At 49.0% G+C, this 26,310-nt stretch overlaps 2 protein-coding genes across 7 annotated transcripts in view; both read left to right on the top strand.

The window, feature by feature from the left end:
• Positions 1–4,021: 4,021 nt before the first annotated feature.
• On the top strand, positions 4,022–13,515 carry TRIM50 (tripartite motif containing 50). Of its 3 annotated transcripts, none has more exons than XM_032607016.1 (7): positions 4,022–4,100; positions 4,662–5,140; positions 8,119–8,214; positions 9,119–9,349; positions 9,471–9,493; positions 10,567–10,691; positions 11,608–13,515. In XM_032607016.1, the coding sequence occupies exons 2-7, from the start codon at positions 4,742–4,744 to the stop codon at positions 12,195–12,197; spliced, it is 1,464 nt and encodes a 487-aa protein (XP_032462907.1). In that variant the 5' UTR covers positions 4,022–4,100; positions 4,662–4,741; the 3' UTR covers positions 12,198–13,515. The 3 variants fall into 3 exon arrangements, with proteins under 3 accessions (XP_032462907.1, XP_032462908.1, XP_032462909.1); XM_032607017.1 differs by having other exon boundaries at positions 9,474–9,493; XM_032607018.1 differs by lacking the exons at positions 4,022–4,100; positions 4,662–5,140 and adding exons at positions 6,710–6,879; positions 7,428–7,826.
• Positions 13,516–17,929: 4,414 nt separating this feature from the next.
• The window catches only part of NSUN5 (NOP2/Sun RNA methyltransferase 5), a 34,901-nt gene continuing 26,520 nt past the window's right edge, over positions 17,930–26,310 (top strand). Inside the window, exons 1-4 of one of the 4 annotated variants that reach the window (XM_032606532.1) lie at positions 17,960–18,082; positions 18,187–18,309; positions 18,820–18,994; positions 19,315–19,423. In XM_032606532.1, coding sequence (XP_032462423.1) covers positions 17,990–18,082; positions 18,187–18,309; positions 18,820–18,994; positions 19,315–19,423 — 500 coding nt within the window. In that variant the 5' untranslated portion in view covers positions 17,960–17,989. Of the gene's footprint in view, positions 18,310–18,819; positions 18,995–19,314; positions 19,424–26,310 lie in introns of all 4 variants that reach the window. The other 3 variants (XM_032606534.1, XM_032606531.1, XM_032606535.1) reach the window with 3 other exon arrangements.

Raw genomic sequence — 26,310 nt, forward strand, 5'->3', positions numbered from 1 at the left:
GGGACAAGGCCCCAGAGACGGCGGGCTGCTGGAGGGGTCAGGCCTCACAGCCGTGGGTTATTTCTACCCTCCATCCTTCTCCATCGCATTCAGGGGAAACGTAGACGCAGACAGGACTGCCCAGTTCCCGAGAAAACAAGGTGATGGCCCTCAAAATCTGCAGCACCTGCGCTCTTGTGGAGCAAAGGAAGAACAGCCCTGGATTCCATCCCCTCCAGCCTGTCCCCTGCGTCCTTCCACTCTTGCCAAACCGAGGACTGGACGCCTTTGGCTATTCTCTTTCTCCTGCACCTGCCTTGCCTCGACTACAGATCATTTCCTTCCGCTCATATGTGCCCCCAGATACCCCGCCTTAAAACAAGTATGCCTCCCTTTGTCCCAAATGTCCCCCGCTGCAACAGGTGGTCTCATTCCTACTCTGTGTGGGAAAAACTTCTCAAAAGTGTTGCTGCAAAGGCTTTCTCGGCTATTCTGTCAACACCTCCTTACCCTCCATTTTCTTTTCAACTCACTTCAATGCCACTTTCCCCTGTTCCACGCCACCATTCTTCTGTCGTTGCCAAACCCGTCAGACGCCTCTTTGTCCGCAGGTTACTGGACTCTTGTCAGCATTTGATGAAGCTGGCCTGACTGACCTTTAAATGCTTTTCTTCTCTTGGCTTCTGTATTTAGTTTTCTTTCCCTCTTGCAATAGAGGACCACAAAACTAGCTGTTTAAAGCAACACCTATTTATTGTCTCACGGTTCTGTGCATTAGAAGTCTGACACCAGTCTCACTGGGCTAAGATCAAGGCATCAACCTCACTGGAGGCTCTGGGGAAGAATCCACTGGAAAGCCCATTCAGTTTGTTGGCAGATGCAGGTCTCGGCCTGAGGTCCCCATGTCCTTGCTGTCAGCCAGCAGTGACCCTTAGCTTTTAGAGGCTACTCTGTGGTCCTTGCACGTGGGCCCCTACATCTCAGAGTCAGCAACAGCATGCCAATTCCTTCTCAGGCTTGGAGGGAATGTTATCTGATTGATATTCTTATAGGCTTTCCTCCTCTTCTGCTGCATCTCCCTCTGAGTCCAGACAGGGAAAGTTCTCTACTGTTAAAAGGTCATGTGATTAGATTGGACACACCCAGATGATTCAGCTCCATGACTGTCATTACATCTTCAAAGTCCCTTTTGCCGTGTAAGGTAGCGTATTCACAGATTCCAGGAATTAGGGCATGGGTATCTTTGGGGGACCATTCTGCCTGCCACACCTTCCTGGTCACCATATCCTCCTCATTTTCCTCCTACCTGTCTGGCTGTCCCTTCTCAGTCATCCTTCTCTTCCTGACCTCTAAACATTAGCAACCTCAGGGCCCTGTCTGTGGACCCCTGCCCTTCTCTATTCCCAGTCCCTGAGAGAGCCCAACCATTCCCAGGTTTAAGTATGTGATATACCAGGACAGCCTAGAGCCTCCCCTGGGAACCAGAGCTCTAGGTGCCTGTGTCCAATTGACTTTTTCAGTGGTTCTCAAAGTGTAGTCCCCAGACTAGCAGCATCAGTGTTGCCTGGGAACTTATAAAAATTGGGACAAAATTGTTGGACCCCTCCCTGTACTCCTGAATCAGAAAGTCTGGGGCCTGGGCCCACAGGTTTCTCTTTTAACAAGCCCCCATGTGATTCTTGTGTCTGCTGAAGTCTGCAGACCACTGGGCTACTCAGCTGCTTCACCTGGTTGTCCTCAGTCAGGCATCTGACTCTGGATTCTCCCGTCTGCCTTTTTCACCTTGATCTCCTTGGCATCACGATCCACCCACCCAGGTGCTCTAGCCGCTGTGATCTGTTATCTACACAGCAGATAGAGGGATCTTTTAAAAATATAAATCAGATCATATCCCCTTGCTTTAAAACCTGCCAATAGCTCCCACTGCCCTTGAAATTAAATCCAAACCTTTGCCCTGGTCTACAGGGCCCTCCCTGCCAACCCCTCTGACCTCACCTTCTGATGTTCCCTCTGGCTTAACTGTGATCCAGCCACCCAGGCCCCCTCTCTGGTGGATCTCACAAATACGGTTGACCCTTGAACAGCAGGGGTTTGAATTGCGAGGGTCCACTTACACGCAGACATTTTTCAATAGTACGTATTACTGTACTGCACCGTTCGTGGTTGATGGAATCCATGGGTGGAGAGGGCCGACTCTAAGGTATATGAGGATGAACCCCACACTGCTCAAGGGTCAATTGTACGGAACTCTTTCCAGCCTCAGGCCTGTGCACTTGCTTACCCATTGCCCGGACTGCCCTCCTTTCAGGTGGCTGGCCTCTTGGTATCCTTCAGTTCTCAGCTCAAGCATCCCTCCTGAAAGATTGTCCTGCCCCCCTTCTAGAATGCACCTCACAATCCTGCCACTCCATCTCCCTCTTTCTTACCACACCGTTTACTTTCTGCATAGCATTTAATGCTATTATATTATCTAGTTTATTTATGGCCTCACCCTACTCCTACCCCCATATATTATAAAATCCAAAAGGACAGAAGCCTTGTCTGTCTTGTTCTCTAATGGATCCCTAATACCCAGCCTAGTGCTTGACTCATAGCAGGTTCTCAATAAATATTTGTCCAATTCAATAAAATTGGCTTTCTACCTGCCTCTACCAGCCCTTGGTCTAGCTTGTCACTGGGGTAGAGACCTCACCCCGCTGACAGACATGGGTGCTTAGGCCTGCAGGGGTCGTGGCCTGCTGATCCAAAGCTCCTTGTTTCTTAACACTTCTAGAGACCCTCACCCACCCCTGTCTTTTCCATTCAGTGAGTTCCCACCACACAGCCATGATACGAATAGTAGAGTATGACCATAATATTTATTAACTATACAACAAAATGACATTGAACTTCTAAACCTTCGAAATAACCTTAATAAAAATGTTTGTAATTCAACAATATTGAGTAAGAGAAGTTGGACACCAAAGAATACATGCTATGTAATTCTGTTTATTTGAAATTCAAAGCCAGGCCACATTAATCTATGATGATGTAAGTCAGGATACTGTTAGGGGTTCTGAATGGGGGATGCATTAGGAAGCCTCTGGGTACTGAAAATGTTCTGTATGTTGATCTTTTTTGAAAATGTTTACCAGTTTATGGTAAAGGATACAGATGAACGGCCATATGAAAAGGTATATAGGGTGAAATCTGGAAGGGTCCAAAGTGTAGGAACTTCTGTCCCCGTGGAACTGGGGTGCACCACCCTCCCAGCGCATGGATGTGTTCACCAACCCAGAAGCTCCTCTGTATCTTTGTTTTATAAATTTATTTAATTTTTGGCTGCGTTGGGTCTCTGTTGCTGCGCGTGGGCTTTCTCTAGTTGCAGTGCGCGGGCTTCTCATTGCGGTGGCTTCTCTTGTTGCGGAGCACGGGTTCTAGGCACGCGAGATTCAGCAGTTGTGGCGCACGGGCGTAGTTGCTCTGTGGCATGTGGAATCTTCCCAGCCCAGGGCTCGAACCCATGTCCCCTGCATTGCCAGGAGGATTCTTAACCACTGCGCCGCCAGGGAAGTCCTGCTCCTCTGTATCTTGACCTTGTGAGTGAGTATACACATATAAGTTGTACCGCAGCTGTGTAGTTAAGATTTGTGCACTTTGTAGAAGTTATACATCAGTTTAAAAATCTAGGTAACTAAAAATACCTTCATTATTCTAGAGAGAGAGAGGGAGAGATTGAGATTCAGAAAGAATTGTGTCAAAGCACGAGTCCACTCCCGTGTGGGGTCTGTGAGGTATGAATAGGTACCCAGTCCCTCTGTCTCTGCCCCTCCCCCACGCCTGGCCAAGGCAAGCACCTGAGTATTGCCGCTATCAGAGCCGGCGGAACAGAGGCTGCCTCTCCGGTCCCGTGATATGGCCTAGTTCCACCTGATTCTGAGTGACCTTGAGGACACCGGGGTGTTTCTGGGAAAGGGGAGGAGGAAAGGAGCAGAGACTAGGTAGAACTGGTGTCCAGCTACAATCCCCAGATCTCTGCACCTGCTGTCCCATCCTGGGGAGAAGAGAAGGCAGAGCAGATCAAGTCGATGATGCTGGTGTGAGGCCCCGGTGGGGGGCTCGGCGGATTCCCGAGAAGCCAGGTAGTCCAGTGTGGGGTTCCCCTGGCCCACTGCCGACTTCTGGTGAGACGCCAGTCAGTTTTTACAGAGGAGCAGGGTGGGAGCTCAGGAGACCACTCTCCAGGGTCCCAGACTCTCTGGAACAGTGTTGTTCTAAGACAGAACTCCGCTTTAGAATGGCCTGGAGGTGTCAATTGTCAGTGCAGATTTCCGGGGTTCATTTGAGATGTGTGAAGGGGTGACTCAGGAATTCTATTGTAACTCTGCTTCCAACAGCTGCTCGCCAGTTTGAGAACCGATCTAGAAGGTGGGAAAGACCTTGGCTTGTTTTCGCTCTCCAGTTCTAGGTCAGGACACTACTGGGCTGGAGCTTGCATTATTAGTGTCACTCCATATGACCCTGCAGATGGCCTCTTTCATGTTTACCTCCAAATCCGAGTTAAAAATGTTGACTCCTGGACCTCCAACTGACCACACTTTTCATTTAAGCCCTTTGTTTTAAAGATGGGAAAACAGACCCAAAGTCATAGCGAGTCAGGACTGGAATCGAAGACTGGCGTCCTTAAGAGCCTCTCCTTTCAGGGCCCTTGGGGGCTGGGGGCCAAAGGAGTGGAGAGAGCAGGCTCCAGGGAGGCCGCCCTGGGCTCCAGCAGACTCCGTGGATGGCGTGGCAAGTGAGCGTGCCCGAGCTGGAGGACCGCCTGCAGTGCCCCATCTGTCTGGAGGTCTTCAAGGAGCCCCTGATGCTGCAGTGTGGCCACTCCTACTGCAAGGGCTGCCTGCTGTCCCTGTCCCGTCACCCGGACTCGGAGCTGCGCTGCCCCGTGTGCCGGCAGGAGGTGGACTGCAGCAGCTCCCCGCCTAACGTCTCCCTGGCGAGGGTGATCGAAGCCCTGCAGCTCCCCGGGGACCCTGAGCCCCAGGTCTGTGCGCACCACCGGAACCCTCTCAGCCTCTTCTGTGAGAAGGACCAGGAGCTCATCTGCGGCCTCTGCGGCCTGCTGGGCTCCCACCAGCACCACCGGGTCACGCCTGTCTCTACCGTCTACAGCCGCATGAAGGTGGGCAGCGAGGCTGCTGGGGGGTGGGAAGCCGGGCCGCCCCTGGGGCCACAGAGCCGGGTCCTGAGGCCTTGGGGCCATCGCCCGGCACAGAGGGGTCCAGGGTCAGCCCTGTTCTGGAGCAGAACTTGCGGAGCATCTGCTCATCCACCGATCACCTTTTGAGCAGCGGCTCCAGTCTCCAGGTGCTGGGGACTAGGTGACCCACCGGATGGAGAGCCCCCTGCGTCACGTGCTAGCCCGCTCCCCTGCTTTAGTCTTCTCTGTAGCCCTCATTAGATTCTTGGGCGCTCAGGGGACTGCACTCTCAGGCAGGTGAAGACGGGGACTTTGTTTCATTCCCTGGGATATTTCCGTGCCTAGGACCGTGCCGGCCAGGTAGTAAATGCCCAAAACGTATCTGTGGAATCAATGGATTCCTGCCCTCATGGACCGTTGCCTCAGAACTAGCAGATCACTGTGTATGAATAATAATAACGACACCGTCTTAGGTTAGTCTATTGATCTAAGGTTTATGAAGAGCGGGGTTATTGTCGTACTTGCAAATGAGGAAACAGGCTCCCAGGAGGTAAGGGTCTTAGTCAAGCGCATACAGTTTTTCAGTGGCAGAGCTAGGACTCACACCACGGCCAGTTTTCATTCCCCTGGCACCAGATCAAGGAAGGACAGGAAGGGCTTTTGGAAGTAAATTGCAATAGGGTACCTGGCCAGGCGTTTGGGCGGGTGGGCGGCTGGGGGCAGTAAGGATGAGGAATGAGGAAATTCAGGGGAGGGGGCAGGATGAGGGAAAAGCATCGAGATCCGTAGACAGAGGGGCCCCTGGAAGCTGTTGCAGGGCTTTCCTGGCTGAGTGCTCTGGGCAGCATTTCTTTGCTCCTTCAACCCTGGGAGAGAAGTAGGAAAGGTGCACAGGGCCAAGCCAGGTTGTCCACCAAGTTCCCCTACCCACAGGCATTTCCTGGGCATCTAGTATGTGCTAGGTGCTACACTGGCGCCCATGGTACAGCAGTGGGCGAGAAGTTCACCCTGCACCAGAGCTCACAGTCCGGGGGTCTGACAGAGTCCCGTGTGTCAGGTGCTGCTGTCAAGGTTAAGTGCAGGCAATGGTGAGACCATCTGGAACGTGGCTCCTGCGTGGTCTCAGGTGGTCAGGGAAGGCTCCTTGGAGGAAGTGGACTGGTAAGCTGAGACCTGAACCATAAGGAGGACTTGAAAGGAAAAGAAAGGGAGGAAAAGCATCCTAAGTATAAAAAGAGCTCGTGCAAAAGGCCAGGAGGCAAACAGCATGGCACATTTGAGGAATTCTACATTGTTCCAATAAGCACGAGGGAGAGTGAGGTGGGAGTGAGGTGAGGTAAGCGGGGGTCAGGTCATGAAAAGGCCTGTGTGACATGAGACGGGATTAGGGGTTTATTCAGAGAACCAGGATTGGAAGGTTTTAAGCAGAGTCGTGATGTGGCTCGATCGCTCTGCCAGAGGATAGATTGGAGAGTGAGGCTGGGAATAAGAGATTAGGAGTAATCTACATACAGGCGGTCGTTGAAGCCACAGGTGTGGAGAAGACCAACCGGGAGAGTCTGCAGGAGTGATGGGGAAGATGATGCCCCCAGGAGCATCAGGACTTAAGATTTGGGTAGAGAGAGAACTCTGAAAAGGAGCCGGAAGGAATTCACTGAGGGAGTGGGAACGTTGGCTGAATGTAGCCTCCAGGAAACCAGAGGAACAGAGCATTTTGACAAGTAGGAAATCACTTGTGTGAAATGTCTGCTGATTGAAAAGAGCCTGTCTGGTTTAGCAGTAAGACTTGGTTATCTTGGCAAGAGTAGTTTTAGGGGAGTGTGAAAGGAGGAAGCCAAATTGCAGTGCAGTGAAACTGAGTCGAGTTTTATCAGCAGAGGGCTGCCTGGTGGAGGAGGAGACTCCTGGGAGCCCGTCATTTCTGGCTAGGAGCTGGGAGGGCTTGGGTCCTGCTTTTGGATGTGGGTTTTTGTGATCTCAAGACTCCTCCGTGCGCTGCAACTAAGTTACGTTCCATTATCAGATCTCTTTCATGCATTCCTGTTTTCTCCTATTGATTGGGATCTTAAGATACTTTGTTTATTTGCATAATTCTGTTTCCACTCACTGTGGCCCAGTTGATGAGAAAGAACTAGTCCCATCTCTCTTTGCCTTGGGAGGGTTACCACTGGGATGCCCTTCTCAGGCTCCCATGAGATCGGATGCCTTGTTATGGAGAGCAAGGACTCTGTGTTCATTTATCTCCATGCTGGCTCTATTTTTTTCTCAGCTCCCTCCCGGAAAGGCTCTTGCAGCGGACTTCTGCTCGGGCACTGTCTAAGCCAAAGATTCTGCGCACTCCGTGGGCACAAACCAGCAGGGCTGCATTAGGTCGTGTGGCCAGTTGGTGCTCTAGGTGGTTCTGGTTGGATCCCTAAGGTTAAGTCAGATATGGGGCCAGGGCAACCTAGGAGAAGTTTACTTCAGCCTGGGAGGCCCTAAATCCAGCCTGGGCCCAGGCCTGCTGGAAATGGATTCAGGTCTTTATAGGGAGTGGGGGGTCACCAGGTGGCCCCTCCCTTGGCCATTGCGTGCACCATTGGCTTCACTTGGGGCCAGCCTTTCTGTGATGACTCCTGATGAAATGCCCACTGATTCTGGACCTGCTGGTGACCAGCAAGTTTCCCAGGTGGGTTCCCTACGGGCAGCACTCCACGCAGGGAGTGTCGACTTCAGACTGGCAGTCGCCCCACTTGGATGTTGTGTGGTGACTTCTGGTGGCTGTAACAACGTGTAGCATCTCTGTCCACGGCATAGAGAGTGATGACGTGGAGATCTCTTCCGTCCGGGCAGTCCGTGCTGTCAGTGTGGAATATTCTTGAATAGCCTTTCCTATTTTGTGCTTGTGGCCGTCGGGCTGCCCCCGGGAGCTGGGGGTGGGGGTGAAGGGGTCGTTGGCTCATGGGGCCTGTTGCCTCCAGGAGGAGCTAGCAGCCCTCATCTCCGACCTGAAGCAGGAGCAGAAGAAGGTGGAGGAGCAAATCGCCAGACTGGTGAACAACAGGACCCGGATTGTCGTGAGCGCCCCGCCCCTCCGTGCCCCTCCCTGGGGCCGGCCACCCGCCTTCCCTTTCCTGACAGGAAGCCATGCCTTCCATATAAAGCCAGAATTCAAAGCATTCCAGGGTGGGGTGGGGGAAGTGCAAAGGCTCTTGGAGGAATTCAGCACAGTTGTCAGGACTGTCGCCAAGTTGGCTTGTGTCCTCCACGTCCTTGAGACTGAGATAACCTAGAACCCAAGTCCCGGAGGTAAACAGCTTAATACGTGGGCATGACTGCCCGTCCTCTGCCACCTGTGGCTGCTTGACATTGACAGCCTGGGCAATGCCCTCCTAGTACCTTAGAGCACAGGCACGGAAAGGCTTGAAGCCCTTGGTGGCTGTCTGCTTTTCCTAAATGAGGGGCACTTGGGTCTGGGAGTCTGTGGAGCCTGGGCCCTACAGGTAGTCATGAAACGAGCAGGAGACCGGCATCCGTTGAAAGTCAACTCAATTAATCTTCCTCATCCTGGAGAGGGAGCCCGCTTTACCCCGTCTGTTGGAGGCAGAACTCAGGGTCACACGGGGAACCCTTGTTATCTCACTCCAAAGTCTGCTCTCCAGGGCCTTTCAGACTTTTTTTCAGTTGTGGAACCCCGTGATAAAGCAAAATCTTACGTTCACACTTGTTAGCAAAGATGGCCAAAAGGGGAGCCACTGTGTTGGAACTGGGAGCTGGGGGCCCAGCCTCTGCCCTGCCACTGTCGTCCTCCCCCCGGGGCCACATCCGGGATCCCCAGGCACAGTGTGTGAACACCTGGCAGGAGTCAGCCCTGGGACTTGGGTACCAGGACCAGCCCGGTCAGAAGGCCCGAGCTGCCAGGCTCTGGGGACGCCGAGGTCAGCCATGGCTCCTGCCTTGACCAGCCCCTCCCTGTCCCAGAATGAGTCTGATGTCTTCAGCTGGGTGATCCGCAGTGAGTTCCAGGAGCTGCACCATCTGGTGGACGAGGAGAAGGCCCGCTGCCTGGAGGGGGTGGAGGGTCACACCCGTGGCCTCGTGGCCTCCCTGGACATGCAGCTGGAGCAGGCCCGGGGTGCTCGGGAGCGGCTAGTCCAGGCTGTGGGTGTGTTGGAGCAGTTCGGCAACGAGAGTCACCATGAGTTCATCCAGGTGAGTGGACAAGGGAGTGTCCCCTGTGCCAAGGCCACTGGGGCTCCAAGTGCCTCCCCCTTCCTGTCGGCTTCCGCATAGCCTCGTCCATGCTCTAACCCTCCTCCCTCTTGTCTTCCAGAAGTACCATGCCATGGCCTCCAGGTAATAACCTCGGAGGGCACTCTCAGCGAGGGCCTGGTGGCTGCGGGCATGGGCGTCTCATCTCCACTGGATCCTCCCTTCAGTTTTACTGGTGCCGGGAGCAGCTGCCCACATCTGGTTCTGTACTGAGCCCAGGGAAAGTGACAGCCTTGCCTTTAGGGGTCTCCAATCCTTGTGGGAGGCGGCGGTGAAGTATGGTTACATCACTATGGGCACCTAGAACAGTAGAAGTTCACACAAGCTAAAGAATTAACACAGAGGGGGAGGTGACTGGGGGGAGATCGGCAAAGACAGCACACAGGTGGGATGGCTGAGAAGGGCAGAGGACAGGCGTTTGCCAGGCACGCTGACTCACGTGAAAGGGTAAAGTGTGTGCAGGTTTGGAGTATTGTGAGAATTTCAATATCATGGGTGTAAAGGATGATGCAGAGCAGAACAGGAGATGAGGTGGGTGATGGTGGGTAAGGAAACATGCACCATGGCTTGTAGGAAGGGTTGGATCCATGTTCCAAACCCAACAAACGAATCACCTGTGCAGTTCCTGAGCCTTCCTCTGCCACGTTTACGAGAGTCTCCTTGTTTTCTCCAATTTCCCTTAGCCTTAAGGACAATTTGGTTAGGAGCATTGGCTTAAATGAATGGACAGAGGATCTGATTGGCTGAGTTTGGTTTCCACTCCAGCTGGAGCTGGGGGCCAGGGTCACCAGATACAGAGAAGTGGTCCTCAAACGGTGCATCGGAACCACCTGGAGGGCTCAATTAAAGCAGAGGTCACTGGGCCCCAGTAATGAGTTCTGATTCAGCAGGCTTGGGGTGGGACCCAAGACAATTTGCGTTTCTAACGAGCCCCCAGGTGCTGCTGCTGCTCCCAGACCTGCACTTTGAGAGCTACTGATGTAGAGTGTTTCCCCTTCCAGGAAGGAGGCAGGTCCTCAGAGGGGGGCGGGTACATGGTGGGCATCTTCAGTGCACGGTCTTCTGAGCTGTGGCTTGGCTGGTTGGACCTGCGTCTGGGTGAAGGGCTGGGGTGCACGGTAAGCAGCTCCACCATCACTGTGGACCTTTGCCCCCAGTGCAGAGCTCCAGCAGGCCCGGCCCCTGGAAGGCGCGTTCAGCCCCATCTCCTTCAAGCCAGGCCTGCACCAGGCTGACATCAAGCTGACTGCGTGGAAAAGGCTCTTCCGAAAGGTTCTGCCAGGTGAGACCCCACCCACCCATCCTCCTTCCAGTGTATGAGGTGCAGAGAACTGGAGTGGGGCCTGGCACAGCTAACGGTGAGGGCGCGGTGGTGGGCTTCCGCCAGCAGGGGGAGCTCAAGCCCCGTTCCATCTCTTACTAGTGACTGGGAGAGTGGTGTAATTTTTGAGCCTCAGTTTCCTCATCTGTGAAGAGCCCACCTTGCTGGGCTGCGTAGTTTCTAAGTAGACGCGTGTGTGTGTGTCTGTGTGTGTGTGGTTTAGTACTTAATAAATGGCAGCGGCTGCTCTGCCAAAAAATAACTCGGACCTTTAACTCCTTCATTACTAGCACATAAGATCAATCAATAGACCGATTTCATCCAACAAAGGCACAAACAGGGTTGATATAAGAACAAAAGGGGGAAAGGGGGGAACAAAACCTGCAGGTGATCTCTGAACCATGAATGCTGTTTGCACGTTTTAGGTGTAAACTGCTTAGCTGGCAGCGAGCAAAGAGGTCAGTTGGGATAGTTTGTCCTTGACTGGGCTGCTAGGGTATCCAAGAAACCACTGGCGTTGTTAGAGGCTCCAGAAAACCTGGGGAGTGAAGCTGAGGCGCCCACGTGACAGGCCGTCTCCCAGATCCTTCCACTGGCACCTCCGCCTTAGGCAGGCCGCCTGCACCGTTTCCCTTGCCAGAATGCCTGGGCTTGCAGCAGCCCATTCTCCACCCTTCAGGCATCATTCACTCATTCGGCAAATGTCCTCAGGGTTGCCTGCTCCAGACCCCAGCCCCTTCTAGGCGCTGCGGATACAGGGAAGAGGCCGACTCAGTTCTTCTCCCGAGGAGCTCAGGGCCTGCCATCGGCCTCCCTTGGGGCAGGGCCTGCCGCCTTCTGCGAGGCTTGAATACACATCTCCTCTGATCTCTCCCAGCTCCGGAGTCCCTCAAGCTGGATCCCGCCACGGCCCACCCACTCCTGGAGCTCTCCAAGGGCAACACGGTGGTGCAGTGTGGGCTCCTGGCCCAGCGGCGCGCCAGCCAGCCCGAGCGCTTCGACTACAGCACTTGCGTCTTGGCCAGCAGGGGCTTCTCCTGCGGCCGCCACTACTGGGAGGTGGTGGTGGGCAGCAAGAGCGACTGGCGCCTGGGGGTCATCAAGGGCACAGCCAGTCGCAAGGGCAAGCTGCCCAAGTCCCCAGGGCACGGCGTGTGGCTCATCGGCCTGAAGGAGGGCCGGGTGTACGAGGCCTTCGGCTGCCCGCGGGCGCCCCTGCCCGTGGCCGGCCACCCTCACCGCATCGGCGTCTACCTGCACTATGAACAGGGCGAGCTCACCTTCTTCGATGCCGACCGCCCCGACGACCTGCGGCCGCTCTACACGTTCCAGGCCGACTTCCAGGGCAAGCTCTACCCCATCCTGGACACGTGCTGGCACGAGAGGGGCAGCAACTCCCTGCCGCTGGTGCTGCCCCCGCCCAGCGGGCCCAGCCAGCTCGCCCGCCCGCAGCCCACCGAGCTGTAGCGCTGCTCGGGGGCCTGCCTTCCCAGCTGGGCATGGGGGCTCGAGGGGTCCTACCGGCTCTGGTGAGCAGAGGTTATGCAGTCGTTCGGGGAGGTCTTCCTGCCTGGGTGTCCCTAGAAACGTTTAACGATAGGGAGAGGACCACGGTCCCATCCCCAGCAGTCAGGGGTGTGTTTATTAACCTCTTTCCAGGCTATTAACCTGCTTGTTAACCAGTGGAGCCAGGCCGTGGGGCCCGCGGGTCAAGCTGGGCTTCCCTTGGGCCCTCCTAACCGCAATCTCTGCTTACTCTTCCCCCTGAGGGTGGAAACGCTCCCACACGTGACTTCCCCCCATCACTGTGAACTTTAAATGACTTTAAGGATCATAAAATTGACGTTATTTCTTCCTTTTCAAATGATTTGCAGTTATCAGCCGCTGTACGCACCCACTGCTTTATGCTCAGGCCTTTAAAAGCAGCTCCAGCCTCTGGCGGGGCCACATCTTCTTCCGCCCCTGCCCATCGGTCTCTGGTTAGTCACAGCAAACACTCCGTCATTGCTCTGTCCCCAGAGACTTCTCTCAACTTCCGTCTCTGTTAGAGAAGATGGAAATGACACTCCTGCAGAGCAGAAGCAAGTAGGGGCCAGATGGGGGTGTGGCCCATCCCTGAAAGCTGCCGGGCACATGGGAGTGGGTCCAGAGCCCAGGTCTGTGCATGCTGAGCCTGCCCTGTGGTCACCCCAGACCAAGGCTGGGACAGCTGAATTCCTTCCCAAGAACATGAAAATTGGAAGAGAGAGAGAGAGTGGCTGGGGCTGAGTCATCTGAGGTCTGGTGCTTTAGAGAGAAGCTCCCCAGCCTTGTGCCCTGAGGTCTGTGGACCCGTCCAAGAGCCTTCCTTGGGGCACAGCCCTGCCCTGTCACCCTGGCATGAATCCACATCGGCCACACAGACAAAGTCTCAACCCACAGCCTTATCTGAACGATCCTCCAGGAACAGAAGAGGGAGGAAGATCGTGAGGCGCTACCTCAAGGCCATCTTTACCGACCTTTATCCTCACGGGAGACTCAGGACATCACCTCCCTGGCTGTGAGAAGCTCTGAAGCTTTCTGCCCCCCTTCCCTCCCAGTAGGGCTGCAGTCTATAAAAGAGCTTAGCCGCATCTAGAACTGGCTCCTCAGCAACGGGATATCCCACGAGTCAAGTTGCAGCCACGAGCCCTTTGATTTCCACACCATCCTTTTCGGCGGGGCAACGAGGCCCACGTGCAGCTTCCACCTTTGGCTAATCTTCCTCCTGCTGTCTATGTTAAGTAATAAACTGAATCAAAAGCTGGTTGTCGTCTCTTGATCAGCTGAATCTGTCGGGCCTTGGCCTTGGTTGCTGTATGCTTGACACCTTCCAGACTTGGTTTTTGGTTTTGCAGCTCTTCCTTCAATTCCATCAGTCTACCTCCACTCTCCACCCTTCTCCACCATGCTGTGTCCTGGGAGGCTGGCCCCGCTGGAATGCAAACCCCTCTGGCTTCCTGTTGGGTTCGGCTGAGGGGAGGGCCTGGCAGGAGATCCCAGGGCAATAGAGGGAGTTGGAGGTATTTCTTTTCCTAGTTTTCTGCCTGCTGGGCTATGCGTTGGCGCCTTCCCTCTACTAAAGACTCCTGGCAGGCAGCCCTCTCCCTCTGCTGCTCTTCCCTTGTTCCTGTCGCTGAACAGTGAGCACCGTGCCGTCTTCCGTAGGGGCCCCTTAACTCCCACTGTTCTTTTAGAAACAGTCCCTTCTTTAAACTCAGCTACTCATTTATGTGCACCTTTCTGCCTCCAGCCAGACCCTGACAGACACAATGGCGTACTTCTGCACCCATTTAATAAATCCCCTCTGTTGTTTGGCTAACCAGAGTTAGTGTTTGTGCTTGCAACCGAAAGATCTTAACTGATACACATCCAATGTGCAGAAGGCAGAGGAAAGAGCAGTTAATTCTTCATGTGGAGTTGGCATTTAAGCTGAAAGAAGTGGAAGACAGGCAGAGGAGAAGAGCCTTCCGGGATCTAGGTCCAAAAGGGATGCTGCAGCTGGAGCTGGGCCTGGAGATGATGGTGGGGGCTGATCCGGGGTGGGGGCATCTATGCTACTTTAGTGTATGTTAACTTTGTCCTGTGATAATGACAGTGTGGGAGTGGGCGAGTCTGCTCAGGGAGAAAATATCTAACTGACAGAAAGGAGGTCAGAGAATGGAACACCAGAACCTAGGGGAACAGCTTAGACGGGGTTGCCAAGGAACCTTAGAAACGGGCAGAGAGATGGGAGGGTATGCTAGCAGGAGAGGTCATAGAAGCCAAAGCTTACCAACAAAGAAGGTGTGTTCAACAGTGCCATGAAACCCCAGATTCAGCAGGAAAGGCCTAAGGAATATTTGGAGATTCTTGGTAGTTTGGGAGGGACCCATCTCAGTGCAGCTGGTGGAAAACGGACTGCAGGCAGTTAGATAATAGCATGCGATGAAGATGTAAAGGCAACGATTGCTGATTCTCCATTTAAAAAGTTTGATAGTGGGACTTCCCTGGTGGCACAGTGGTTACGAATCCACCTGCCATTGCAGGGGACATGGGTTCGATCCCTCGTCCAGGAAGATCCCACATGCTGTGGAACAACTAAGCCCGTGCACCACAACTACTGAGCCTATGCTCTAGAGCCCGCGAGCCACAACTGCTGAGCCCACGTGCCACAACTACAGAAGCCCACGCGCCTAGAGCCTGTGCTCTGCAACAAGAGAAGCCACCACAATGAGAAGCACATGCATTGCAACAAAGAGTAGCCCCCGCTCGCCACAACTAGAGAAAGCCCGCACGGAGCAATGAAGACCCAACGCAGCCAAAAATAAATTAAAAAAAAAAGTTTGATAGTGAAGGGAAAAAGTAAACTGGGTCAAGAGCTTGGGAGAAGGTGGGATTAAGAGAAGGCATTTTTAGGACAGAGGCAGTGCTGTCCAGCAGAAGTATATGAGCCACATATGTAGGTTTATGTTTTCTAATGGTCACATTTTAAAAATTAAAAGACTCAGGGCTTCCCTGGTGGCGTAGTGGTTAAGAATCCGCCTGCCAATGCAGGGGACGTGGGTTTGAGCCCTGGTCCAGGAAGATTCCACATGTTGCGGAGCAACTAAGCCCGTGTGCCACAACTACTGAGCCTGCCTGTGCTCTAGAGCCCGTGAGCCATAACTACTGAGCCTGTGTGCCACAACTACTGAAGCCTGCGCACCTAGAGCCCATGCTTTACAACAAGAGAAGCCACTGCAATGAGAAGCCCACGCACTGCAACAAAGAGCAGCCCCTACTCGCCACAACTAGAAGAAAGCCCGCACACAGCAATGAAGACCCAACACAGGCAAAAATAATCAAATAATATAAGTAAAACATTAAAAAAAATTGACAGACCCAGGTCAGCTAGCACTCAGATCTTGATTTCTTAATACCATTCTACAATAAAAGGAATGAGGGCTCCTTGGAGAACTGGCTGATTCTGGGACTAGAACAGGAAATACACCAAATGAGCCTCAGTATCTTATAGTGCCAGAAGGCAAGGAAATGCTCCAACCCGGACAAACGTGAAAAAAAAAAAAGTACAGTAGTAGTAGAGCCCTGTGAAAAGGATATAGGAGCCAACTGAAAGCACTTCCAGTGGTCAAAACAAGAATAATCTAAGCAACAAAATATTTTGGATTACAGTCCAAAGTATAAAATAAATATCCCTGAATCCATACTGATACAAATAAATGACTGTTTAATTAAATGGGGGAGAAGAGATAAATCTGTGCAGAATTCCCAGTAATTTACATAGCTACTCCACCCTCAAGGAGGCGGAGCATAATAGCCTCCTTAAATGTGGGCTACACATAGTGACGTCCTGCCAGAGAGGCCAGAGGGTTACAGAGTAGCTTTACAGTGGAGAAACTGGACAAACACTCCCTCAGCCAGGTGATCACGGTTAACATCAACAGTGATGTCACTTTGGTACTATGTGCCCTTGCTCTGACGTAATGAAAATGTCCCTTTACCTGTGGTCTTTCTCCCCAAAACTCATAACCCTAGTCTAATCATGAGAAAAACAACAGACGAGTTCCAAGTGAGGAATGTTCTACAAAATACTGACCAGGACTCCTTAAGGTAATCAAGGTAACCACAAACAAGGAAAGTCTGAGAAACTGTCACAGACAGGAGGAGCCTTGAGAGACATGACTAAATGTAATGTGGTGTCCTGGATGAGATTCAGGGACAGAAACGACATCAGGTAAAAACTAAGGAAATCTGAATAAACTGTGGACTTGTATCAATAGTGATGTACCTGTTACCCACTCACCTGAAGGAGGGGGGATTGTTTTAGGATGGGTCAACTCTAGTACAGCTGGTTGTCCAGAACCACATCAATCTGTGCTCTGTCCATCCATTCACTCCTTCACTCATTCAACAGGTATTTATTAAGTCCATACTGTGAGAAAGACACTGGTCTTGGAGCTAAAGGTAGATGAGTGTCAAGACAGACAAGGATTTGCCCTCATGGAGCCAGATGGAGAGACAGAGAATAAATCATAACCACATGTGGAATAGGTACTATGAAGAAAACAGATGATGTAATTTGATGTGGGAGGAGGAGAGTTCCACTAAAAGATCACTAACGAACCAACCTAGAGCTACAGGAATGCGTTAAACCTTTAAGTGACTCAGTGATTTTATTGTAGACTAGAGTCAACCTTCTTGCAAAATGCTTGCTTATGTGCTATTAGTAATACAGAGAAAATACAGGCTGGAATATTCTAGTTCATGGAGTCCTGTCTACTTGAATGCTTGAGATACAAGTGTACTGGTTTTTTGTTTTTTTTTCTTCTCAATCAACCCATTATGTAACCAGTAACCACATGGGTGCTGTAGACCCAAATACCACACAATCCCTGTCCTCCCATGGGTGAGGCTGGGGAAACGTTCCTATAGATGAATCCTCACAAGGATTGCATAAAAGGCTAGCCATTGGGAAACAAAGAGCCATTTCTCACATCACGTGCCAAACCTAATTCTAAATGGATTTAAGTGTGAAATGATGAAGCCATAAGTGATTTCTATATTGTAGCGGCGTGAAGCAGTTTTCAAGCATGACATCAAAGGCAGAAACCATAAAGGTAAGTATCTTAAAAATGAGAACTCTATGTTGCCCAAAACAACTATAAACCACATTAAAAAGCAACAACAGGGACTTCCCTGGCAGTCCAGTGGTTAGACTCTGTGCTTCCACTGCAGGGTGCGCGGGTTCCACCCCTGTTTGGGGGAACTAGGATCCCGCAGGCTGCGTGGCACAGCCAGAAAATAAAAAAAAGCAACAATAAATTGGAAGAAATGGCAAAACCTAAGATAAGAGGTATATATTGTTAATCCATAAAGAGCACCAAGGGAACGATGGTAGAAGAGTGAACAAAAGACATTTACATGTCACAACAGAAATACAAATGACCAATAATACATGAAAATATTCAATCACAGAAATTAAAACATCAATAAAATCTCATTGTTTGCCTGTGAAATCGGCAAAAATTGAAAGAAAAAAGAGAAGAGCTACGAAGAAGTGGTGAACCGGGCTCCCAGCGTCGGCCTCCACTCCCTGCCAGGCACCTGGCACACGCCCTGTGGGGACCTGGATGGGCACTGTGGCTCCCGGATCTGGAACCTCCGTGCCCTTTGACCCCGGAAGTCCGGGCGGGATGGGCGGTGCGGAGCCAGGCGCGCTTCGCGACAGAGCCGTAAAGGCGCAAGCGTGGGCGTGGAGAATGGCGCTGTACGCGGCGGCGGCGGCCGTGTTGGCCGGCGTGGAGAGTCGCCAGGGCTCCCTCAGGGGGCTGGTGTACGGCAGCAACTTCCAGGTAGCGGGGTACGGGGTTCGGAGTTCGGGCCCAGGACGGGTGCCCGGCGGGGGCTTCCCCCGGCCCGGCCCCCGCCTCACCTGGGTTCTCTCGGCCGCGCGCAGAACGTGAAGCAGCTGTACGCGCTGGTGTGCGAGACGCAGCGCTACTCCACCGTGCTGGACGCAGTGATCGCCAGCGCCGGCCTTCTCCGCGCCGAGAAGAAGCTGCGTCCGCACTTGGCCAAGGTGACGGGTGGGGTGGGGTGGGGTGGGGCGGGGCGGGCGGGGTGAGCCCCTCCTAACCTGGTCCCAGCACCGCCACCGTGCACGGTGTGACTCTGTCAAGTCGCTCCTCTGAAATGAGAAGGCGCAGCCCCTCGCTGGGTTATGAATTGAGGTGGGATGAACATGCTTTACCTTCGAGTCTTGTGTGAAAGATAAAGAACGGAAGTGCAAAGTAGCGACGGCAGGGACTCTCTAGGTAAAACAAAACTGTGACGTTGACCAGGGAGGAGGGTTGGCATCCAGAGCTTTCCTGGTGAGAAGCCGTGGGGAAAGGGTTCAGGACTGGGAAGCAAGGCACCAGGTTCAAATCATGTATCTGCCATTAATTTCTTGTGTGACCTTGAATGAGGTGTTTCACTTTTACCTGTTACCGTCTTTACAGGTGGTCTGTTTAGCTCTTCCAATTCCAACACTGTGGCGTTCCAAGATATTCATGCTCAAGGTTTTCTGTTTTCCTTTCCCCATCCCCAGGTGCTAGTATATGAGTTATTGCTGGGAAGAGGCTTTAAAGGGCGCGGGGGCCGATGGAAGCCTCTGCTGGACCGGCACCAGGCAAGGCTGAAGGCCGAGTTGGCCCGGCTCAAGGTTCGCCGAGGTGTGAGCCAGAATGAGGACCTGTTGGAAGGGGGATCCAAACCTGGCCCAGGTGAGCTGGAAGGAGTTGTGGAGGTGGGGGTAGCCATCGGGCCCTCAGGAGAGGGCCGTCCATGTTCCTGCCCACTCACTGCTGATGGTTTCCTAGCCCCTCAGGAGAGGGCCGTCCATGTTCCTGCCCACTCACTGCTGATGGTTTCCTAGCCTCCCAGGAGAGGGCCGTCCATGTTCCTGCCCACTCACTGCTGATGATTTCCTAGCCCCTCAGGAGAGGGCCGTCCATGTTCCTGCCCACTCACTGCTGATGGTTTCCTAGCCTCCCAGGAGAGGGCCGTCCATGTTCCTGCCCACTCACTGCTGATGGTTTCCTAGCCTCCCAGGTGCCTCGATTTGTGCGAGTGAACACTCTGAAGACCTGCTCTGAGGATGCAGTTGATTATTTTAAGAGACAAGGATTCTCCTACCAGGGTCGGGCTTCCAGGTGAGCTTAGAACCGTGAATGGCTGCCCTCATCTAGGAAGGAGCCTGGGGAAAGGGATCAGTGGGGAGAGAGTCAGGGTGGTTGTGACTGCGCTCAGGTTTTCTTCCTACTTTTCCAGCAGTTTCTCCATTTCCTTTCAAGGCCTGTCTTCCTTCATCCTTTAAACAGTGGTTCTCTTGGGAGCCCTGTTTTACTGATACATTTTTCTAAATGTATCCCTCAATTTCTTCTCTGGCTCTGACTCCTACTTCTCACCTGATCATTCAGTCTCCCAGTCTAGGCTTCTCTCCTGTTGTCCTACTCTCAGGTTCATGTTACTGCTTCACAGACACCACAGTCGCAGCGCTTGTCAAACCAAATTCATCTTTCTTTTGAACTCTGCACTGTCTTTTTTTTAACGTTAAATTATTCATTCAAAATTTAAGATTTAAGTGAAATGCTGCCAAAACAGTGTACTTAAATGCATTATTGGATTATTTTGCAGCATCCTTTTTTAAAATTGACATATAACACATTATTAGTTTCAGGTGTACAATGTGATGATTTGATATTTGCACATATTGCAAAATGGTCACTAGAATAAGCCTAGTTAGCATCCGGCACCGTACATAGTTGTAAAGTTTTTTCCTTAGGATGAGCACTTTTAACATTTATTCTCTTAGCAGCTTTTAAATATGCAAAGTGATATTATTAACTGTAGTCACCATGCTGTACATTACATTCCCAGGACTTATTTTATAACTGGAAATTTGTACCCTGTGACAACCTTCACCCATTTCGCTCACCTGTACCCCACCCCCTGTCTCTCGTGACCACAAGTCTGTTCTCTGTATTTATGAGCTTGGGTTTTGGTTTTTGTATTAGATTCCACATAAAAGTGAGATCATACAATGTATGTCTCTCTGTGACTTATTTCATTTAGCATAATGCTGTCAGGGTCCATCCATGTTGTCGCAGAGGGCAAGATTTTATTCTTTTTAATGGCCGAGTAATATTCTGTTGTGTATATATATCAATTTCTTTATCCACTTCTTCTATTGATGGACACTTATGTTGTTTCCATGACTTAGCTGTTGTAAATAATGCTGCAGTGAATGTGGGGATGCATGTATCTCTTTGAGTGTTTTTGTGTTCTTTGGATAAACACCCAGAAGTAGAATTGATGGATTGTATGGTAGTTCTATTTTTAATTTTTAGGGCGCCTCTATACTGTTTTCCATAGTGGCTGCATGAATTTATGTTCTCATCAACAGTGCACAAGTGTTTGCTTTTCTCTACATCTTTGCCAACACTTGTTATTTCTTATCTTTTTGATAATAGCCATTCTAACAGGTGTGAAGTGATATTTTGGGGGTTTTTTTTTTTTGTTGTTGTTGTTTTTATACAGCAGGTTCTTGTTAGTTATCCATTTTATACATATTAGTGTATATATGTCAATATCAACCTCCCAATTCATCATACCAACACCCCCCTCCCCTGCGCCACTTTCCCCCCTTGATGTCCATAGGTTTGTTCTCTACATCTGTGTCTCAATTTCTGCCCTGCACACCGGTTCATCTGTACCATTTTTCTAGGTTCCACATATATGTGTTAATATACGATATTTGTTTTTCTCTTTCTGACTTACTTCACTCTGTATGACAGTCTCTAGATCCATCCACGTCTCTACAAATGACCCAATTTCGTTCCTTTTTATGGCTGAGTAATATTCCGTTGTATATATGTACCACACCTTCTTTATCCATTCGTCTGTCGATGGGCATTTAGGTTGCTTCCGTGACCTGGCTATTGTAAATAGTGCTGCAATGAACGTTGGGGTGCATGTGAATTTTTTTTTTGCATGTGTCTTTTTGAATTATGGTTTTCTCTGGGTATACGCCCAGTAGTGGGATTGTTGGGTCATATGATAGTTCTATTTTTAGTTTTTTAAGGAACCTCCATACTGTGCTCCATAGTGGCTGTATCAATTTACATTCCCACCAACGGTACAAGAGGGTTCCGTTTTCTCCACACCCTCTCCAGCATTTGTTGTTTGTAGATTTTCTGATGATGCCCATTCTGACTGGTGTGAGGTGATACCTCATTGTAGTTTTTTTTTTTTTTTTTTTTTCTCATTGTAGTTTTGATTTGCATTTCTCTTATAATTAGTGATGTTGAGCAGCTTTTCATGTGCTTCTTGGCCATCTGTATGTCTTTGGAGAAATGTCTATTTAGGTCTTCTGCCCTTTTCTGGATTGGGTTGTTTGTTTCTTTAATATTGAGCTGCATGAGCTGTTTATATATTTTGGAGATTAATCCTTTGTCCATTGGTTTGTTTGCAAATATTTTCTCCCATTCTGAGGGTTGTCTTTTGGTCTTTCTTATGGTTTACTTTGCTGTGCAAAAGCTTTGAAGTTTCATTAGGTCCCATTTGTTTATTTTTGTTTTTATTTCCATTACTCTAGGAGGTGGATCAAAAAAGATCTTGCTGTGATTTATGTCAAAGTGTGTTCTTCCTGTGTTCTCCTCTAAGAGTTTTATAGTGTCTGGTCTTACATTTAGGTCTTGAATCCATTTTTGTGTATGGTGTTAGGGAGTGTTCTAATTTCATTCTTTTACATGTAGCTGTCCAGTTTTCCCAGCACCCCTTATTGAAGAGACTGTCTTTTCTCCATTGTATATCCTTGCCTCCTTTGTCATAGATTAGTTGACCATAGGTGCCTGAGTTTATCTCTGGGCTTTCTATCTTGTTCCATTGATCTGTGTTTGTGTTTTTGTGCCAGTACCATATTGTCTTGATTACTGTAGCTTTGTAGTATAGTCTGAAGTCAGGGAGTCTGATTCCTCCAACTCCGTTTTTTCCCCTCAAGACTGCTTTGGCTGTTCGGGCTCTTTTGTGTCTCCATACAAATTTTAAGACTTTTTGTTCTAGTTCCCTAAAAAATGCCATTGATAATTTGATAGGGATTGCATTGAATCTGTAGATTGCTTTGGGTAGTATAGTCATTTTCACAACATTGATTCTTCTAATCCAAGAACATGGTATATCTCTCCATCTGTTGGTATCATCTTTAATCTCTTTCATCAGTGTCTTATAGTTTTCTGCATACAGGTCTTTTGTCTCCCTAGGTAGGTTTATTCCTAGGTATTTTATTCTCTTTGTTGCAATGGTAAATGGGAGTGTTTCCTTAATTTCTCTTTCGATCTTTCATTGTTAGTGTATAGGAATGCAAGAGATTTCTGTGCATTAATTTTGTATCCTGCAACTTTTCCAAATTCACTGATTAGCTCTAGTAGTTTTCTGGTTGCATTTTTAGGATTCTCTATGTATAGTATCATGTCATCTGCAAACAGTGACAGTTTTTCTTTTCCAATTTGTATTCCTTTTATTTCTTTTTGTTCTCTGATTGCTGTGGCTAGGACTTCCAAAACTATGTTGAATAATAATGGTGAGAGTGGACATCCTTGTCTTGTTCCTGACCTTAGAGGAAATGCTTTCAGTTTTTCACCATTGAGAATGATGTTTGCTGTGGGTTTGTCGTATATGGCCTTTATTATGTTGAGGTAGGTTCCCTCTAGGCCCACTTTCTGGAGAGGTTTTTATCATAAATGGGTGTTGAATTTTGTCAAAAGCTTTTTCTGCATCTATTGAGATGATCATATGGTTTTTATTCTTCAGTTTGTTAATATGGTGAATCACATTGATTGATTTACATATATTGAAGAATCCTTGCATCCCTGGGATAAATCCCACCTGATCATGGTGTATGATCCTTTTAATGTGTTGTTGGATTCTGTTTGCTAGTATTTTGTTGAGGATTTTTGCATCTATATTCATCAGTGATATTGGTCTGTAATTTTCTTTTTTTGTAGTATCTTTGTCTGGTTTTGGGGTGATGGTGGCCTCATAGAATGAGTTTGGGAGTGTTCCTTCCTCTGCAATTTTTTGGAAGAGTTTGAGCAGGATGGGTGTTAGCTCTTCTCTGAATGTTTGATAGAATTCACCTGTGAAGTCATCTGGTCCTGGACTTTTGTTTGTTGGAAGATTTTTAATCACAGTTTCAGTTTCATTACTTGTGATTGGTCTGTTCATATTTTCTATTTCTTCCTGGTTCACTCTTGGAAGGTTATATCTTTCTAAGAATTTGTCCGTTTCTTCCAAGTTGTCCATTTTATTGTCATAGAGTTGCTTGTGGTAGTCTCAGGATGCTTTGTATTTCTGTGGTGTCTGTTGTAACTTCTCCTTTTTCATTTCTAATTTTATTGATTTGAGTCCTCTCCCTCTTTTCCTTGATGAGTCTGGCTAATGGTTTATCAATATTGTTTATCTTCTCAAAGAACCAGCTTTTAGTTTTATTGATCTTTGTTATTGTTTTCTTTGTTTCTCTTTCTTTTATTTCTGCTCTGATCTTTATGATTTCTTTCCTTCTGCTAACTTTGGGTTTTGTTCTTCTTTCTCTCGGTCCTGTAGGTGTAAGATTAGATTGTTTATTTGAGATTTTTCTTGTTTCTTGAGGTAGGCTTGTATAGCTATAAACTTCCCTCTTAGAACTGGTTTTGCTGCATCCCATAGGTTTTGGATCATCGTGTTTTCATTGTCATTTGTCTCTAGGTATTTTTTTTTTTTTTTTTTTTTTTTTTTTTTTGTTTTTGGCTGCACCTCACAGCATGCGGGATCTTAGTTTCCAAACCGGGGATCAAACCCACATCCCCAGCATTGGAAGCACTGAGCCTTAACCGCTGGACCACCAGGGAAGTCCTCTAGGTATTTTTTGATTTCCTCTTTGATTTCTTCAGTGATCTCTTGGTTATTTAGTAACGTATTGTTTAGCCTCCATGTGTTTGTGTCTTTTACGTTTTTTTCCCTGTAATTCATTTCTAATCTCATAGCATTGTGGTCAGAAAAGATGCTTGATATGATTCCAATTTTCTTAAATTTACTGAGGCTTGATTTGTGACTCAAGATGTGATCTATCCTGGAGAATGTTCTGTGCGCACTTGAGAAGAAATTGTAATCTGCTGTTTTTGGATGGAATGTCCTATAAATATCAATTAAATCTATCTGGTCTATTGTGTCATTTAAAGCTTCTGTTTCCTTATTTATTTTCATTTTGGAAGATCTGTCCATTGGTGTAAGTGAGGTGTTAAAGTCCCCCACTATTATTGTGTTACAGTCGATTTCCTCTTTTATAGCTGTTAGCAGTTGCCTTATGTATTGAGGTGCTCCTATGTTGGGTGCGTATATATGTATAATTGTTATATCTTCTTCTTGGATTGATCCCTTGATCATTATGTAGTGTTCTTCCTTGTCTCTTGTAACATTCTTTATTTTAAAGTCTATTTTATGTGATATGAGTATTGCTACTCCAGCTTTCTTTTGATTTCCATTTGCATGGAATATCTTTTTCCATCCCCTCACTTTCAGCCTGTATGTGTCCCTAGGTCTGAAGTGGGTCTCTTGTAGACAGCATATATATGGATCTTGTTTTTGTATCCATTCATGAAGCCTGTGTCTTTTGGTTGGAGCATTTAATCCGTTCACGTTTAAGGTAATTATTGATATGTATGTTCCTATGACCATTTTCTTAATTGTTTTGGGTTTGTGTTTGTAGGTCCTTTTCTTCTCTTGTGTTTCCCACTTAGAGAAGTTCCTTTAGCATTTGTTGTAGAGCTGGTTTGGTGGTGCTGAATTCTCTTAGCTTTTGCTTGTCTGTAAAGCTTTTGATTTCTCCATTGAATCTGAATGAGATCCTTGCAAGGTAGAATAATCTTGGTTATAGGTTCTTCCCTTTCATCACTTTAAGTATATCATGCCACTCCCTTCTGGCTTGTAGAGTTTCTGCTGAGAAATCAGCTGTTAACCTTATGGGAGTTCCCTTATGTGTTATTTGTCATTTTTCCCTTGCTGCTTTCAGTAATTTTTCTTTTTCTTTAAATTTTGTCAATTTGATTACTGTGTGTCTCAGCGTGTTTCTCCTTGGGTTTATCCTGTTTGGGACTCGCTGCGCTTCCTGAACTTGGGTGGCTATTTCCTTTCCCATGTTAGGGAAGTTTTCAACTATAATCTCTTCAAATATTTTCTCTTGGCATTTCTCCCTCTCTTCTCCTAATGGGACCCCTATAATGCGAATGTTGTTGCATTTAATGTTGTCCCAGAGGTCTCTTAGGCTGTCTTCATTTCTTTTCATTCTTTTTTCTTTATTCTGTTCCGCAGCAGTGAATTCCACCATTCTGTCTTCCAGGTCACTTATCCGTTCTTCTGCCTCAGTTATTCTGCTATTGATTCCTTCTAGTGTAGTTTTCATTTCAGTTATTGTATTGTTCATCTCTGTTTGTTTGTTCTTTAATTCTTCTAGGTCTTTGTTAAACATTTCTTGCATCTTCTCGATGTTTGCCTCCATTCTTTTTCCGAGGTCCTGGATCATCTTTACTATCATTATTATGAATTCTTTTTCTGGGAGGTTGCCTATCTCCACTTCATTTAGTTGTTTTTCTGGGGTTTTATCTTATTCCTTCATCTGGTACATGGCCCTCTGCTTTTTCATCTTGTCTTTCTGTGAACGTGGTTTTTGTTCCACAGGCTGCAGGATTGTATTTCTTCTTCTCCTGTCTGCCCTCTGGTGGTTGAGGCTATCTGAGAGGCTTGTGCAAGTTTCCTGATGGGAGGGACTGGTGGTGGGTAGAGCTGGGTTTTGCTCTGGTGGGCAGAGCTCAGTAAAACTTTAATCTGCTTGTCTGCTGATGAGTGGGGCTGGGTTCCCTCCCTGTTAGTTGTTTGGCTTGAGGCAAGCCAGCACTGGAGCCTAACTGGGCTCTTTGGTGGGGCTAATGGCTGACTCTGGGAGGGCTCACGCCAAGGATTACTTCCCAGAACCCCTGTTGCCAGTGTCCTTGTCCTCATGGTGAGC

This window comes from Phocoena sinus, chromosome 15, assembly GCF_008692025.1.
Source record: "Phocoena sinus isolate mPhoSin1 chromosome 15, mPhoSin1.pri, whole genome shotgun sequence".
NCBI classification, from domain to species: domain Eukaryota; kingdom Metazoa; phylum Chordata; class Mammalia; order Artiodactyla; family Phocoenidae; genus Phocoena; species Phocoena sinus.